This window comes from Rhinoderma darwinii, chromosome 4 (genome assembly GCF_050947455.1).
Source record: "Rhinoderma darwinii isolate aRhiDar2 chromosome 4, aRhiDar2.hap1, whole genome shotgun sequence".
In the NCBI taxonomy this organism is placed as follows: domain Eukaryota; kingdom Metazoa; phylum Chordata; class Amphibia; order Anura; family Rhinodermatidae; genus Rhinoderma; species Rhinoderma darwinii.
The window spans coordinates 25260585-25276146 of record NC_134690.1 but is presented as its reverse complement, the minus strand read 5'-3'; the positions used below and the strand labels follow the sequence as shown (position 1 = coordinate 25276146).

The following is a 15562-nucleotide window of genomic DNA, read 5'->3' as shown; positions in this document are numbered from 1 at the left end:
TCTCACCAAACATACATGGTGAGAGGAGATAAAATCATAATTTGCTGAGGCACATTTATTGTAATGGCGGTCGCCGGTATCCGTTGAATACCGGCGATCGCCGGTATGGGGACCGCAAACAGCGGTCCCCAGTCACTGCTCCAAGCACTCAGCTACCTCCGGCAGCTGAGAGCAGGGAGCTAAACCTCCCCCCGGCGGCGCTATTTTATTCCGATGCCGCGACGTAAAAAGTATGGCATCGGAATAAAGCCCGTTAGTGACCGACGTAGAAACACGATGGGTCGGTCACTAACGGGTTAAAGAGGCTCTGTCACCACATTATAAGTGCCCTATCTCCTATATAAGGAGATGGGCGCTGTAATGTAGGTGACCGCAGTGCTTTATATTTAGAAAAACGATCTATTTTAAACCACTTTATGAGCGATTTTTAGCTTTATGCTAATGAGTTTCTTAATGCCCAAGTAGGCGTGTTTTACTTTAGACCAAATGGGCGTTGTACAGAGGAGTGTATGACGCTGACCAATCAGTCATGCACCTCTCCCCATTTATTTACACTGCACTAGTGATATAGTTATATCGTTATGTGCAGCCTCATACACAAACACTAACATTACTGCAGTGTCCTGATAATGACTATACATCACTACCAGCCTGGACGTGATGTTTATTCAGAATCCTGACACTTCTGAATCTTTTCTGTCAGATTCCAGCAAGGCAAACGTAATCTCGCAAGATTACAATGTAACCTGTCATTTCAAACGAGATTACGCTTGCCTTGCTGGAATCTCACAGAAAAGATTCAGAAGTGTCAGGATTCTGAATAAACATCACGTCCAGGCTGGTAGTGATGTATAGTCATTATCAGGACACTGCAGTAATGTTAGTGTTTGTGTATGTGGCTGCACATAGTGATATAACTATATCGCTAGTGCAGTGTAAATGAATGGAGAGAAGTGCATGACGCTGATTGGTCACTGATTGGTCAGAATCATACACTCCTCTGTACAACGCCCACTTGGTCTAAAGTAAAAACACGCCCACTTGGGCATTAAGAAACTCATTAGCATAAAGCTAAAAATCGCTCATAAAGTGGTTTAAAATAGATCGTTTTTCTAAATAAAAAGCACTACTGTCACCTACATTACAGCGCCGATCTCCTTATATAGGAGATAGGGCACTTATAATGTGGTGACAGAGCCTCTTTAAAGATTCTTGACACTGTATTTAATGTGTTAAACGTCAAGATAAAGACGGCTACATCTGTACACTGAGGATACATACACCCAATAAAAAACACTTTAAAACACAAATAAAAAAGAAAAGTAGCTCAGATGATGGTCACATTGGGATTTGACCAGAAAAAAAAAATCAAGTAATAGATACATTCTCCAGTATACCACAGTACAAAATATGCAGCATGAAACACTCCCTAAATACAATGTAAAGTGCTGATATGTAGCATCAACTCATTTCTGAACACAATATAAAGTGCCAAGTGCTGAAAACAGATACATAAGTACATATAAAAAAGTGCATAAGTGCAAATCCACAAAATACATTGGAAGAAAACTATGCAAAGACAACAAAATATCTGCCACAATAAAGGGGAGGAAATAAGTAATAGGGAGAATGTAACAAAAAAAAAAGTATTGTGTCTGGTCCGGGCGAGCACCACGGCTAGAGCCCAGCGTATAACTGATTAGAAAAACAGGACTGTGCATGTCCGTTATCAATATAGAGACTGCGCATGTCCGTTATTAATTTAGAGACTGCGCATGTCCGTTATCAATTTAGAGACTGCGCATGTCCGTTATCAATTTAGAGACTGCGCATGTCCGTTATCAATTTAGAGACTGCGCATGTCCGTTATCAATTTAGAGACTGCGCATGTCCGTTATCAATTTAGAGACTGCGCATGTCCGTTATCAATTTAGAGACTGCGCATGTCCGTTATCAATTTAGAGACTGCGCATGTCTGTTATCAATTTAGAGACTGTGCATGTCTGTTATAAATTTAGAGACTGCGCATGTCCGTTATCAATTTAGAGACTGTGCATGCCCGTCAGGGGCGTAACTAGGAAATACTGGGCCCCATAGCAAACTGTTGACTGGGCCCCCCCAGGTGTCACATGCAGCCCCCCTTATAGATAGTACCCCCTGTAGATTGTGCCATAGTGCCCCTGTAGACAGTGCTATACAGCTCCGCCTACAGACAGTGTCACACCCCACTTGTAGATAGCGTCCCCCCACTTCCCCCTTATAGATAGTGCCATACAGCCCCCCTTGTAGATATCGCCATAAAGACCCCCCTGTATATAGCGCCATACAGCTCCCCTGTATATAGTGCCACATAGCCACGCTCCCTTGTATATAGTGCCACACAGCCCCCCCTTGGTAGATAGTGCCCTACAGCCCCCTTAGTATAGTGCCACACACAGACCCATGTAGATTGCGCCACACACACCCCCTTGTAGATAGAGCCACAGCCCCCTCTTGTAAATAGTGCCATACAGCCCCCCTAGTAGATAGTGCAACACTGCACCCTCTTAGTAGTGCCACACAGCCCCTTGTATATAGTGCCATACAGCTCACCCATGTGTATAGTACCACACAGCTCCCCCTTGTGTATAGTTCCACAAAGCCCCCCCCCTTGTATATAGTGACACACAGCCCCCCAAGCATTACAAGGCTATGGCGCATCCAAGAAAGGTGTATCAGCCAGGGGGATGTCAGTCAAGCATGGAAAGGTGGGTTTGGAGACTGGACTATTTGACTCTTCAGGATAGCGGCACCGCCCCATGACCCTTTATTGAGTAATTAGCATATAGTATGCACAATTTTAAAAGTTGATTTTATAGATTTTGCTTCATCTGAAAAAAACATACATTTGGAAATATTGTCAGGTCATGTATTACCGCATGGTGGCAGTTCAAAGGGTTAAAACTACCAGACAGGTTCCCATAAAATATACAATGAATTGAAAACAATTCTATCTGCCCTGCATTTTTTATATTATAAATATATTCTATATAATTACAGCTCCAGAACCAAGCTCCGTACATAAATACAGCACTAGAACCAAGCTCTGACTTATATACAGTACCACAACCAAGCTCAGTACATAAATACAGCACTAGAACCAAGCTCATACATATATATGGCACGAGAGCCAAGCTCAATACATATATACAGCACCAGAACAAACCACAGTACATAAATACAGCTCTAGAACCAAGCTCTGACATATGTACAGCACCAGAATCAACCTCAGTACATAAATACAGCACTAGAACCAAGCTCAGTACATATATGCAAAACCAGAGCCAAGATCAGTACATAAATACAGCCCCAGAACCAAGATCAATTCAGATATACAGCACCAGAACCAACCACAGTACATAAATACAGCACTAGAACCAAGCTTAGTACATATATACAATACCAGAACCAAGATCAGTACATAAATACAGCCCCAGAACCAAGCTCAGTATATATATATACAGCACCAAAACCAAGCTCAGTACATATATACATCTCCAGAACAAAGCTCATTACATATTTACAGCACCAGAACCAAGCTCATACATAAAGACAGCACCAGAATTAAGCTCAATACATAAATACAGCATATGAACCAAAATCAGTACATATATACAGCAACAGAACAAAGCTCAGTACATATATACATCCCCTGAACCAGAACAGTACATATATAGAGCACCAGAACCAAGCTCAGTACATAAATACATCACTAGAACCAAGCTCAGTACATACATACAGCACCAGAACCAAGCTCAGTACATATATACAGCACCAGAACAAGCTCAGTACATATATACAGCCCCAGAACCAAGCTCAGTACATATATACAGCCCCAGAACCAAGCTCAGTACATATACAGCCCCAGAACAAAGCTCAGTACATATATACAGCCCCAGAACCAAGCTCAGTACATATATATATATATATATATACATCCCCAGAAAAAAGCTCAGTACATACACCGCATTCCAAATTATTAGTATTTTTCGCTGATTTTCCTAAATAGTCGATGCAAATGACAGTCAGTATAATCTTCAAGCCATCAACCGTTGGAGTATAATGCAAATTTTATTGAACAAATCTCCTAATGATAACAGATTTTTTTTTAGAAGTAAAAAACTCAATATGCACTGTTTCAAATTATTATGCACAACAGAGATCAAAACATTTTAAAGGTTGTAAAGAGAACTAAAATGGTAATTTGTTGAATTTTCAGCATCAGGAGGTCATATTTAAAGAAATCAAAAGCTCTTTCAATAAAAAAAAACTTAACAGGCCAAGTTACATGTTAACATAGGACTCCTTCTCTGATATCACCTTCACAATTCTTGGATCTATTGAATTTGTGAGTGTTTGGACAGTTTCTGCTTAAATATCTTTGCAGGATGTCAGAATAACCTCCCAGAGCTTCTGTTTAGATGTGAACTGCCTCCCACCCTCATAGATATTTTGCTTGAGGATGCTCCAAAGGTTCTCAATATGGTTGAGGTTAGGGGAACATGGGGGCCACACCATGGGTTTCTCTCCTTTTATGCCCATAGCATCCAATGACACAGAGGTATTCTTTGCAGGATGAGATGGTGCATTGTAATGCATGAAGATAATTTTGCTACGGAAGGCATGGTTCTTCTTTTTGTACCACGGAAGAAAGTGGTCAGTCAAACTCTATGTACTTTGCAGAGGTCATTTTCACACCGTCAGGGACCCTAAAGGGGCCTAGCAGCTCTCTCCCCATGATTCCAGCCCAAAACATGACTCCACCACCTCCTTGCTGACGTCGCAGCCTTGTTGGGACATGGTGGCCATTCACCAACCATCCACTACTCCATCCATCTGGACCATCCAGGGTTGCACGGCACTCATCAGTAAACAACACGGTTTGAAAATTAGTCTTCATGTATTTCTGAGCCCACTGTAACCGTTTATGCTTGTGAGCATTGTTTAGGGGCGGCAGAAAAATAACTTTATGCACACTTGCAAACCTCTAGAGGATCCTACACCTTGAGGTTCGCGGGACTCCAGAAGCACCAGCGGCTTCAAATACCAGTTTGCTGCTTTGCAATGGTATTTTAGCAGCTGCTCTCCTAATCCTATTAATTTGTCTGACAGAAACCTTCCTCATTATGCCTTTATCTGAACGAACCTGTCTGTGCTCTGAATCAGCCACAAATCTTTTCACAGTACGATGATCACGCTTAAGTTTTCTTCAAAATATCCAATGTTTTAATACCTTGTCCAAGGTATTGCACTGTTTCACGTTTTTCGGTAGCAGATATCCTTTTTCTTTCCCATATTGCTTGAAACCTGTGGCCTGCTTAATAATGTGGAACGTCCTTCTTAAAGAGGCTCTGTCACCAGATTATAAGTGCCCTATCTCCTACATAATCTGATCGGCGCTGGAATGTAGATAACAGCAGTGGTTTTTATTTTGAAAAACGATCATTTTTGAGCAAGTTATGAGCAATTTTAGATTTAGTTTCTTAATGCCTAACTGGGCGTGTTTTTACTTTTGACCAAGTGGGTGTTGTAAAAAAGTGTATGAGGCTGACCAATCAGTGACCAATCAGTGACATACACTTCTCATTGTTCCAGCCCAGCTTCTTTCACTGCACAATCTCACTGTGCTGTGGATCATGCTGGGCTGGAACAATGAGACGTGTATAACGCTGATTGGTCACTGATTGGTCAGCCTCATACACTTCTTTACAACACCCACTTGGTTAAAAGTAAAAACACCCAGTTGGGCAGTAAGAAACTAAATCTAAAATTGCTCATAACTTGCTCAAAAATGATCGTTTTTCAAAATAAAAACCACTTCTGTTATCTACATTCCAGCGCCGATCAGATTAGGTAGGAGACAGGGCATTTATAATCTGGTGACAAAGCCTCTTTAAGTAGTTTTCCTTTGATTGGGCACACCTGGCAAACTAATTATCACAGGTGTCTGAGATTGATTACAATGATCCAAAGAGCCCTAAGACACAATACCATCCATGAGTTTAATTGAAAAACGAATAATTAAATGTTTATGACACTTAAATCCAATGTGCATAATAATTTGGAACACGGTGTATATACTGCACCAGAACAAAGCTCAGTACATAAATACAGCCTCAGAATCAAGATCAGTACATATATACAGCACCAGAACAAAGTTCAGTATATATACAGCCCCAGAACCAAGATCAGTACATATATAAAATACCAGAATCAAGCTCAGTACATATATACAACACCAGAACAAATACAGCTCAATTTAGTGCAACCCCTGCCGTATGGGTTTGTACGGCACAAAATTACAGCTCCCAGCATAACCCAAACAATGGTAAGGATGTGCTGGGAATGGTGTTTCACAAAAGAATAAATCATACCACTCATCATCTCGCTACAGATCACACAGTGACTACAGTACTGATTAGAAGCTGAATAAACATTTACATTAAGTGACTCACTGGTGACGTCTCAGATTCTAGTTATTTTTCTCTATTCTTCTCCCTCCGGTCCAGACCTCCATGATGGATTTCTCCCTGCCACGACCCATTTCTGCAGTTTTTCGCTCAGATGTCTTCAGCTTATCACTTTTAAAACATTACTGCACCTATAAACGAAGATAAAATTCTCAACACCTCTAAATTTAATAGTGCCATACACTGCATCTCTAACTATAACAGCGCCATACAATGTGTCCCTGATTATTATAATAGTACCCTACACTGTGTCCCACACATACCGTGCCCCCTGTATATAGTGCTCTCAAAGCCCCCCTTTAGCTAATGACCCCCATAGAGCCTCTGTAGATAGTGCCCTACAAAGAAGTCCCTGTAGATAATGCCCCACATACAGCCCTCTGTAGATACTGCCCACATATGGACTCCAGAGCTGCAAGGCAATAGTGCTAACCACTGAGCCACCGTGCTGTCCTACATATAGCTTCCCGTATAGATAGTGCTCCACATATAGCCCACCTCTGTGGCTAGTGCCTCACATATAGCCCACCCCTGTAAACATTGCCCTACATATAGCCCCCCTGTAGATAGTGCCCCACAGGTAACCCACCCCTGTATATAGTGTCCCACATATAGCCCACCCCTGTAGATAGAGCCCTACAAATACCTCCCCCTATAGATAGTGTCCCACATATAGCCCACCCCTGTAGATAGTGCCCTACATATAGCTTCCCCTGTATATAGTGCTCCACATCCCCACATATAGACCCCCCCTGTAGATTGAGCCCACACTGTAGATGATGCCACTCACAGTTTTAGTAGAAAAAAAAAACTTTACATACTCACATGATCCTGTTCCCGCGCCGTCCGTGGCAATGCAGATCTGCTCTCTTCTGAGCAGGTTTGCTGGATCTGAACGACGCAAGCGGCACATCGTTGAAAGGCGCTGATTGGCGGGACAAGTCATTTTTGCCCCGCCAATCAGCATCATTGTAAGGCGCTGAATGGTCGGGGACGGAACGTGCCCGGCCATTCAGTGCTAATGCATGTATTTGTACCTGCATGCTATAGACGCAGGTGCAATTACTGCAAGAGGGGTTGGCTTTCGCTAGCACCAGGGCCCCCTCCGGTGCTAGCGATGCCACCGGGCATGAGAGGGCCCATGCCGCCCCATAAAGGTTAGAGGCTCGGCGGCGCAGGCCCCGTATTAGCATCACTACCGCTGTAGCAGCCATAATGGCTGCTAGTGGCGCCACTGGGCATATGGGGGGGGGCGTGTTGGTGGGCGGCACGGGCCCCCTCATGCCGCGGGTCCTGTAGCAGCCGCTACGGTTGCTACAGCGGTAGTTACGCCACTGATGTCCGTTATCTATTTAGAGACTATGTGTTTCTGACCAGTATGACATTTCCGATGAATATACAGATACAGTAGCATGCGCCTCTATTGGTTGGGGTGACTTCTCGGGTATCAACATCATATAATAAAGAAATCAGTCAGGTGTGTGGAAAAAAAGTGAATAAAATCTCTGTTCTGTTTTTCAGGGAAGCCCTTTGATAATGTGATGAGTATTTATGCTGCTGTAACCAATATCATTGTGTCCATACTACTGAGCAAAAGATTCGATTATGACGATCCGACCATACTGAGACTTATGGGTTTAGTCAATGAAAATGTAAAACTTCTAAGCAGCCCATGGGTCGTGGTAAGTGATTATTATATTGTCTATCTTTTTCCTAAATCTATCTATCTATCTATCTATCTATCTATCTATCTATCTATCTATCTATCTATCTATCTATCTATCTATCTATCTATCTATCTATCTATCTATCTATCTCATATCTATCTATCTATCTATCTATCTATCTATCTATCTATCTATCTATCTATCTATCTATCTATCTATCTATCTATCTATCTATCTAACTATCTATCTATCTCATATCTTCATATAATTCCATTAGAACAAAATAAAATCACCCTTCACCACATTTTCTGATTCTTCAAGTTGAATGCGTAAAACATGTTTATTTGTTTTTTCTTGTTTTTTATGTATACTGTAGCTGTACAACTGTTTCCCATTTCTTGCAAAATGGTTGCCCGGAGCTCACAAAACTATTTTTGAAAACGTTCGAGAATTTCAGGAATTTATAAGAGTGACATTTACAAAACAGAAGAAAGAGCTGGATGTAAATGACCAGAGGAACCTGATTGATGCCTTCCTCACCAAGCAACAGGAGGTACGGTGAACAGGTCATTATCAATAAAAAATGGAGAGAAACAATAAGATTAAGAAATAAACAAATTTCAAAAGTAAAAAAAATGCGACAAATCACATAACACAACATACATTAAATAAATTATGCTAATTAAATCACTAAACAATTAGCATGTCCTCAATACTCCATTCTACAATTCATTGAATACAGAGAAGTTGCGATCGGTTTGACTATATTGACAGGGTCGCACTGGCCCACCAGAGTACCTGAGGATTCTCTGGTCGGCCCAAGCTCTGATACAGCAATGGACCCCAACCATCTAAAATCTTTGAAGCCAATCACTTGAGGAGGATGGACCCTCATAATCAATTTCTGGTGAACCCAAGAAACATCAATCCAACATTGCATAGAGATCACTACAATTCAGTTTTCAGCCATAGTAATAATCAATATATGTAGCAGATCATAATGATCACAGTAATCAATAAATATTATGTTGATCTGATCACCATTATCAATAATTATTAATCAAAAGGGTGATGGTGAGGTAGCCCAGTCATAATATCCATCAGCCATGGAAATAATTTACATTCCTTTACATGTGATCACAAAGTACATGCTAGGAAGCAATGTTGTATTATTTTAAAGATGGTGGAGGGGCCCTTAATCAACAGGGCCCCTATGCAGCTGCACAGGCAGCTTATACAGTATGTCCATCTCTGCTCTGAATAGACAGTCAGACAATATTCTGTATTTGGTATCATTTTGTTCTTATTATTTCAGGGAAAATCAGAATACACTCAGTACTATCACAATGAGAATCTGACAGGTCTGGTGATAGATTTGTTTGGGGCTGGAATGGAGACCACTTCTACCACATTGAGATGGGGTATTCTGCTCATGATGAAAAATCCAGAAATTCAACGTAAGAAATTAGATCAGAAAATGCACTTTTATATCCCCAATTAGTGAATTCGTAGTTAATAGAGGTGGTTCCTCGGTTCACGATCCTCATCTCTTGACCAGAGTGGAGAATGATTATAAAGAGCGTCCCTCACTCTGGAGGACCTGTCCTGTCCTGCATTACACAGACAACACATTGAAATGAATGGGCACTCTGTAATACTTAATTTCTCCTATGGTGGTGCTGCAGGAAAATTGAACACTGGTGGTCCCAGCATGGGTACACTTTGTGTTCAGCTCATTGTCTAGGGATCCTACTAACGAGTGATGCTTGTCCAAAGAGGAGAACTCCCGTTAAAGTGCACCTCCAGTTTTATGTATCTGCTGACGTGTTATTGAGATTTGTAGAATATAGCACGAGTGAGCTGTGACCCCAGTCCTACAATTTTTGCTTGAATAAGAAGTGTACCTCCATCCTTTAGCTCAGTGATTTCCATACCTTTAAAGCTACATTCACACGAACGTAACCTACCTCGGATATGAAAAACTGGCGTTCTCCACGTCCGAGGTGGACTCGTGCGAGACGCATTATCACGGATCTCCCACAGACTACAGTCTATGGAGGGATGCGTGACACGCAGTAAAATATGACATGTCCTATTTTTCAATTGACCGTTCACAAGCTCCAGTGAAATAACGGTCGTGTGAACGGCCCACTGAAATACATAGGTCCGTGTGACAGCCGTTGTTTTAACGGCCGTCACACAGACAAGACTAACGTTTGGGTGAATGAGTCATAAGAAACAGTATGTTGACTGTAGCAGGGTCACAGACAATAGTTAAAAATAGGGGACTTTTGCCCAGTGTCTGTAATAAGCAATAGATGTGTCTGAGAAAATGTTTGAATCGGGGGGGGGGGGGGGGGTGAAGCTATTGAAGGTTATTGTCATTGTGTTTCGCATCATCCTGTAGTTCACACAAAATGATGCTTACGAGTTCATCTTGGGATCTGACCTATAGACATGCATTACTTGTCATCTGCATCGTTCATTTTTTTTCCAAATTTAGCTGTAAAAAATTGGCTCTCAATGATTTTTAGCTAAGTTGCCCTTTAAAAAATGAGGCGTAAGTTGTAGTTCCTGGGTCCCAATGCAGATACTTTGACAGGAACCCCCAGGTCTCAAGTGCGACTGTTAGCTCTTTACCAACTAGGGTACTGTAGGACCTTTGGTTCTGACACTCAGTAGGGGTCTCCTCTCACTGATGTGATCTTCTCAATCCTGTGTCACTAGAAGAGTGGAAATACAGAATAAGCTAGTCTTCCTGTTTCGTCCCTATTTTAGTTTCATTTGATTTGGCTGCATCACCTTATTCTTACCTGTAAAGGAGTGTTTTCAATACTCCTCAGATCTTTGCAATTTGCTTAGCTTCTGAAAACTTCATCTGTTGTCCGACACCAGTATCCTTAGCTCCCAGGTGCTCTCTCATCCTCAATGATGTTTTCTCTGTGTGTCGTCACATGGCCATGTCCTTCAATAGCAGCCACGGCGGTGAAGTCCCCATTGGCAAAAACATCTCCTTGGCCTACTGTTATTGTAGGACATCGCTGTACAATATGGTTATGTGGAGCTCTTAGGTGAACAGAGGAAGATTTCTGAAGGTAAGTAAAGTAAAATGCCATTAATTTGGTACTTGATAGATACCGTGTTTCCCCGATAGTAAGACACCCCCGATTGTAAGACGTATCGGGGGTTTCAGGGGGGTCGGCTAATATAAGCCGTACCCCGAAAGTAAGACATATGTCTTACTTTCGGGGAAACACGGGGGTATTGCCGCCTCCTGCCCACTTCCGCGCCGCCCCCCTCTCCATACGTCACCGCGCCGTCCCCTGCACTTGTCAATGCCGCCTCCTGCTTAAAATACGGTAATGCACACAGTATTAACTCCTTAACGCCGAAGGACGGATATATCCGTCCTCAGCAGCTGCTAGTTCGCGCAGGAGGACGGATATATCCGTCCTGTGATGGCGCGGGTACTGAGACTGTACCCACGCGATCAGCCTGGCTCCTGCTGCAACTGCCGGAATCGAAGCGCGCGCCGATTCCGGCAGTTAAACCCATTAAATGCCGCTGTCAATAGTGACAGCGGCATTTAATGTGTTTGACAGAGGGGGGAGCTCCCTCTGTCACCCGATCGGCGCCCCCGCAAACAAATCGCGGGTCGCCGTCGGGTTTCCATGACAGCCGGGGGTCTAACAAAGACCCCCAGGTCTGCCTTCAGCATCTGCCTGTTAGGCGATGCCGGAGGCATGACCTAATAGGTTGCCTGTCAGTTTTACACTGACAGGCAATAATGCTTCGGTATACTAAGTATACCAAAGCATTATATATGCGATCGGCACATCGCATAGTGAAGTCCCCTGGTGGGACTAAAAAAATAAATGTAAAACAGTTAAATAAAGTTTGTGAAAAAAAAATAAAAAATAATTCGACAATTTTTTTCCAATATAAGACATACCCCGAAAGTAAGACATAGTGGGGCTTTTGGGGATAAAAAGAAAGTAAGACACTGTCTTACTTTCAGGGAAACACGGTAACTGATTAACAGATTTTCTGAATTGGCGGACCAACGTCAAATAGAAAATGTACTACTAAGTGTAGAGGGACTCTGGTAAGAAAGTCCACAATAAAATATGAAAGGGGTTTTATGTGAAGACACATTGAGCGTCTATCTTATAGGCCATCAGTGTGTGATCTGTTTAAATCCTTTGGGTTAGCAGAAATAGGGGACAGTAGTTTTGCAGGAACACCGCAGTCCTTTCAATGATGGTCTGGACATGTGACTGCAGCTCAACCTCGTTCAATTTAAGAAGTCTCATATATACAATGCATTCAGAAAATCTTCAGACCCTTTCACCTTTTTAACATTTTGTTATGTTGAGTTCTTGTGCTAAAATAAAAACAAATTCACGTATTGCCCCATCATTCTTCACTCAATACCCCATACTGACAAAGTGAAAACATAATTTTAGAAATTTTTGCTAAATGTATTAAAACTTAAAAACATGGGCATGGACATAAGTATTCAGACTCTTTGCTAAGACACTTGTCATTGAGCTCTGGGACCTCCCATTTCTCTAGATCATCTTTGAAATGTTTCTACACCTTGATTGGAGTCACCTCTGGTAAATTCATTTGATTGGACATGATTTGGAAATACACACCCCTGTCTGTATAAGGTCTCACTGCTAACAATGCAGATCAGAGCAAAAACCAAGCCATGAGGAGGAAAGAACTGCCTGTAGAGCTCAGACACAGGATTGTGTGGGGGCACATATATGGAGAAGGGTACAAAAAAAAATGTGTGCCCCACTTCAAAGTTCCCAAGATCACAGTGGCCTCCATAATTCTTAAATGGAAGAAGTTTGGAGCAACCAGGACTCTTTCTATAGCTGGCCGCACCACCAAACCAAATAATCGGTGGGAAAAGGGCCTTGGTAAGAAAGGTGATCAAAAAACCCAATGCTCACTGCATGGTCACTCTTGCTCAGCTCCAAGGATCCTGTGTGCAGATGGGAGAAACTTCCAGAAGGTCAAACATCTCTGCAGCACTCCACCAATCTGGCCAGAAAGAAGCCTCTCCTCAGTGAAGTAGACATGAAATCCCGCCTGGAGTTTGCAAAAAAAGCACCTAAAGGACTCTCAGAATGTGAGAAACAAGATCCTGTGGTCTGATGAAACCAAGATTGAACTTTTTTGCCTCAATTCTAAGCATCATGTCTGGAGGAAACCAGGCACTGCTCATCACCTGCCCAATACCATACCTACAGTGAAACATGAGGGTGGCAGCATCATGCTGTGGGGGGGGGGGGGGGGTCAGCGGCTGAGACAGGGAGACTGGTCAAGTTTGAGGAAAAGATGAATGGAACAAAGTACAGAGATAATCAAAACCTGATCCAGAGTGCTCAGGACCTCAGACTGGGCCGAAGGTTCACCTTCCAATTAGACAATGACCCTAAGCACACAGACCAGACAACACAGGAGAAGTTAGGGACAACTCTGTGAATGTCTTTGAATGGTCAAGCCAGAGCCCTGACTTGAAGCCAATCAAATAAACTCTGGAGAGACTGAAAAATGGCCATCCACTGACGTCACCATCCAACCGGACAGAGCTTGAGAGGATCTGCAGAGAACAATGGCAGAAAATCCCCAAATCCAGGTGTGTAAACCTTGTGGCATCATAACCAAGAAGACTGGGGGACGTTATCACTGCCAAAGGTGCTTCATCTAAGTCCTGAGTAAAGCTCTGAATACTTATGTCAATGCAATATTTTAGTTTTTCCATTTCACTAAGTTAGCAAAGAAATATTAACATTCTGTTATTCACTTTGTCATTATGGGGTATTGAGTGCAGGATGATGGGGAAAAAAGTGATTTTTTTATTTTATTTTAGCACCATGCCTCAACATAACAAAATGTGAAAAAATGTAAATGGTCTGAAGATTCTCCGAAGGCAATGTAGTTCTCGTTTTACTCATTCTTCTGGTTCTGGATTTTGGAAGTTCCAGATTATTATGTAGATATGTCTGGTAAACTGCTGGATTATAAAATGTATGGACTATTGTATGCCAGATTTAAAGGATTTCACTAAAAAAGTTATTATTTTCCTATTCTTAGTGAGTTGCAACCATTTTTTAAAAAAAAAAAGGCCAGACAACCCTTTTATAAGTTATTTTTGCCCCTTTCTACAAATATGTAACATGGATCTCTGTACTCACAGAAAAAGTACATAATGAAATTGAAAGAGTGATTGGATCAGCTCAACCTCAAATGGAGCACAGAAAGCAAATGCCATATACAGACGCCGTCATTCATGAAATTCAGAGGTTTGGTGATATCGCTCCGACTGCTCTTCCACATTCAACTGCTCAAGATGTCACTTTCAGAGGCTTTTTTATTCCAAAGGTATCATCACATCTCATCTCAAGGTCGTCTGTTCTTTATATTCAAAAATTGATTTATATCGTCGTATCAGCCATAGGCCCGGGCTAGATCACTTTATCTGTATCACTATAGGGGTCTCGTACTTTTACTTTATTACCAATATATATATATATATATGTATATGTGTGTATATATACATACATATATATATACACACTACCGTTCAAAAGTTTGGGGTCACCCAAACAATTTTGTTTTTTCCATGAAAACTCACACTTATAGTTATTAAATGAGTTGCAAAATGACTAGAAAATATAGTCAAGACATTGACAAGGTTAGAAATAATGATTTTTATTTGAAATAATAATTTTCTCCTTCAAACTTTGCTTTCGTCAAAGAATGCTCCATTTGCAGCAATTACAGCATTGCAGACCTTTGGCATTCTAGCTGTTAATTTGCTGAGGTAATCGGGAGAAATTTCACCCCATGCTTCTAGAAGCCCCTCCCACAAGTTGGATAGGCTTAATGGGCACTTCTTGCGTACCATACGGTCAAGCTGCTCCCACAACAGCTCTATGGGGTTGAGATCTGGTGACTGCGCTGGCCACTCCATTACAGATAGAATACCAGCTACCTGCTTCTTCCCTAAATAGTTCTTGCATAATTTGGAGGTGTGCTTTGGGTCATTGTCCTGTTGTAGGATGAAATTGGCTCCAATCAAGCGCTGTCCTCAGGGTATGGCATGGCGTTGCAAAATGGAGTGATAGCCTTCCTTATTCAAAATACCTTTTACCTTGTACAAATCTCCCACTTTACCAGCACCAAAGCAACCCCAGACCATCTGATTACCTCCACCATGCTTGACATATGGCGTCAGGCACTCTTCCAGCATCTTTTCAGTTGTTCTGCGTCTCACAAATGTTCTTCTGTGTGTTCCAAACACCTCAAACTTCAATTCGTCTGTCCATAACACTTTTTTCCAATCTTCCTCTGTCCAATGTCTGTGTG

At 41.9% G+C, this 15562-nt stretch overlaps 1 protein-coding gene across 1 annotated transcript in view; it reads left to right on the top strand.

The window, feature by feature from the left end:
• Positions 1 to 15562, top strand: part of LOC142759085 (cytochrome P450 2K4-like) — a 97696-nt gene that overhangs the window by 57539 nt on the left and 24595 nt on the right. The window contains exons 5-8 of the mRNA XM_075860933.1: positions 8031 to 8191; positions 8553 to 8729; positions 9492 to 9633; positions 14391 to 14575. Of these exons, the coding sequence (XP_075717048.1) occupies positions 8031 to 8191; positions 8553 to 8729; positions 9492 to 9633; positions 14391 to 14575 (665 nt within the window). The remainder of the gene's footprint in view (positions 1 to 8030; positions 8192 to 8552; positions 8730 to 9491; positions 9634 to 14390; positions 14576 to 15562) is intronic.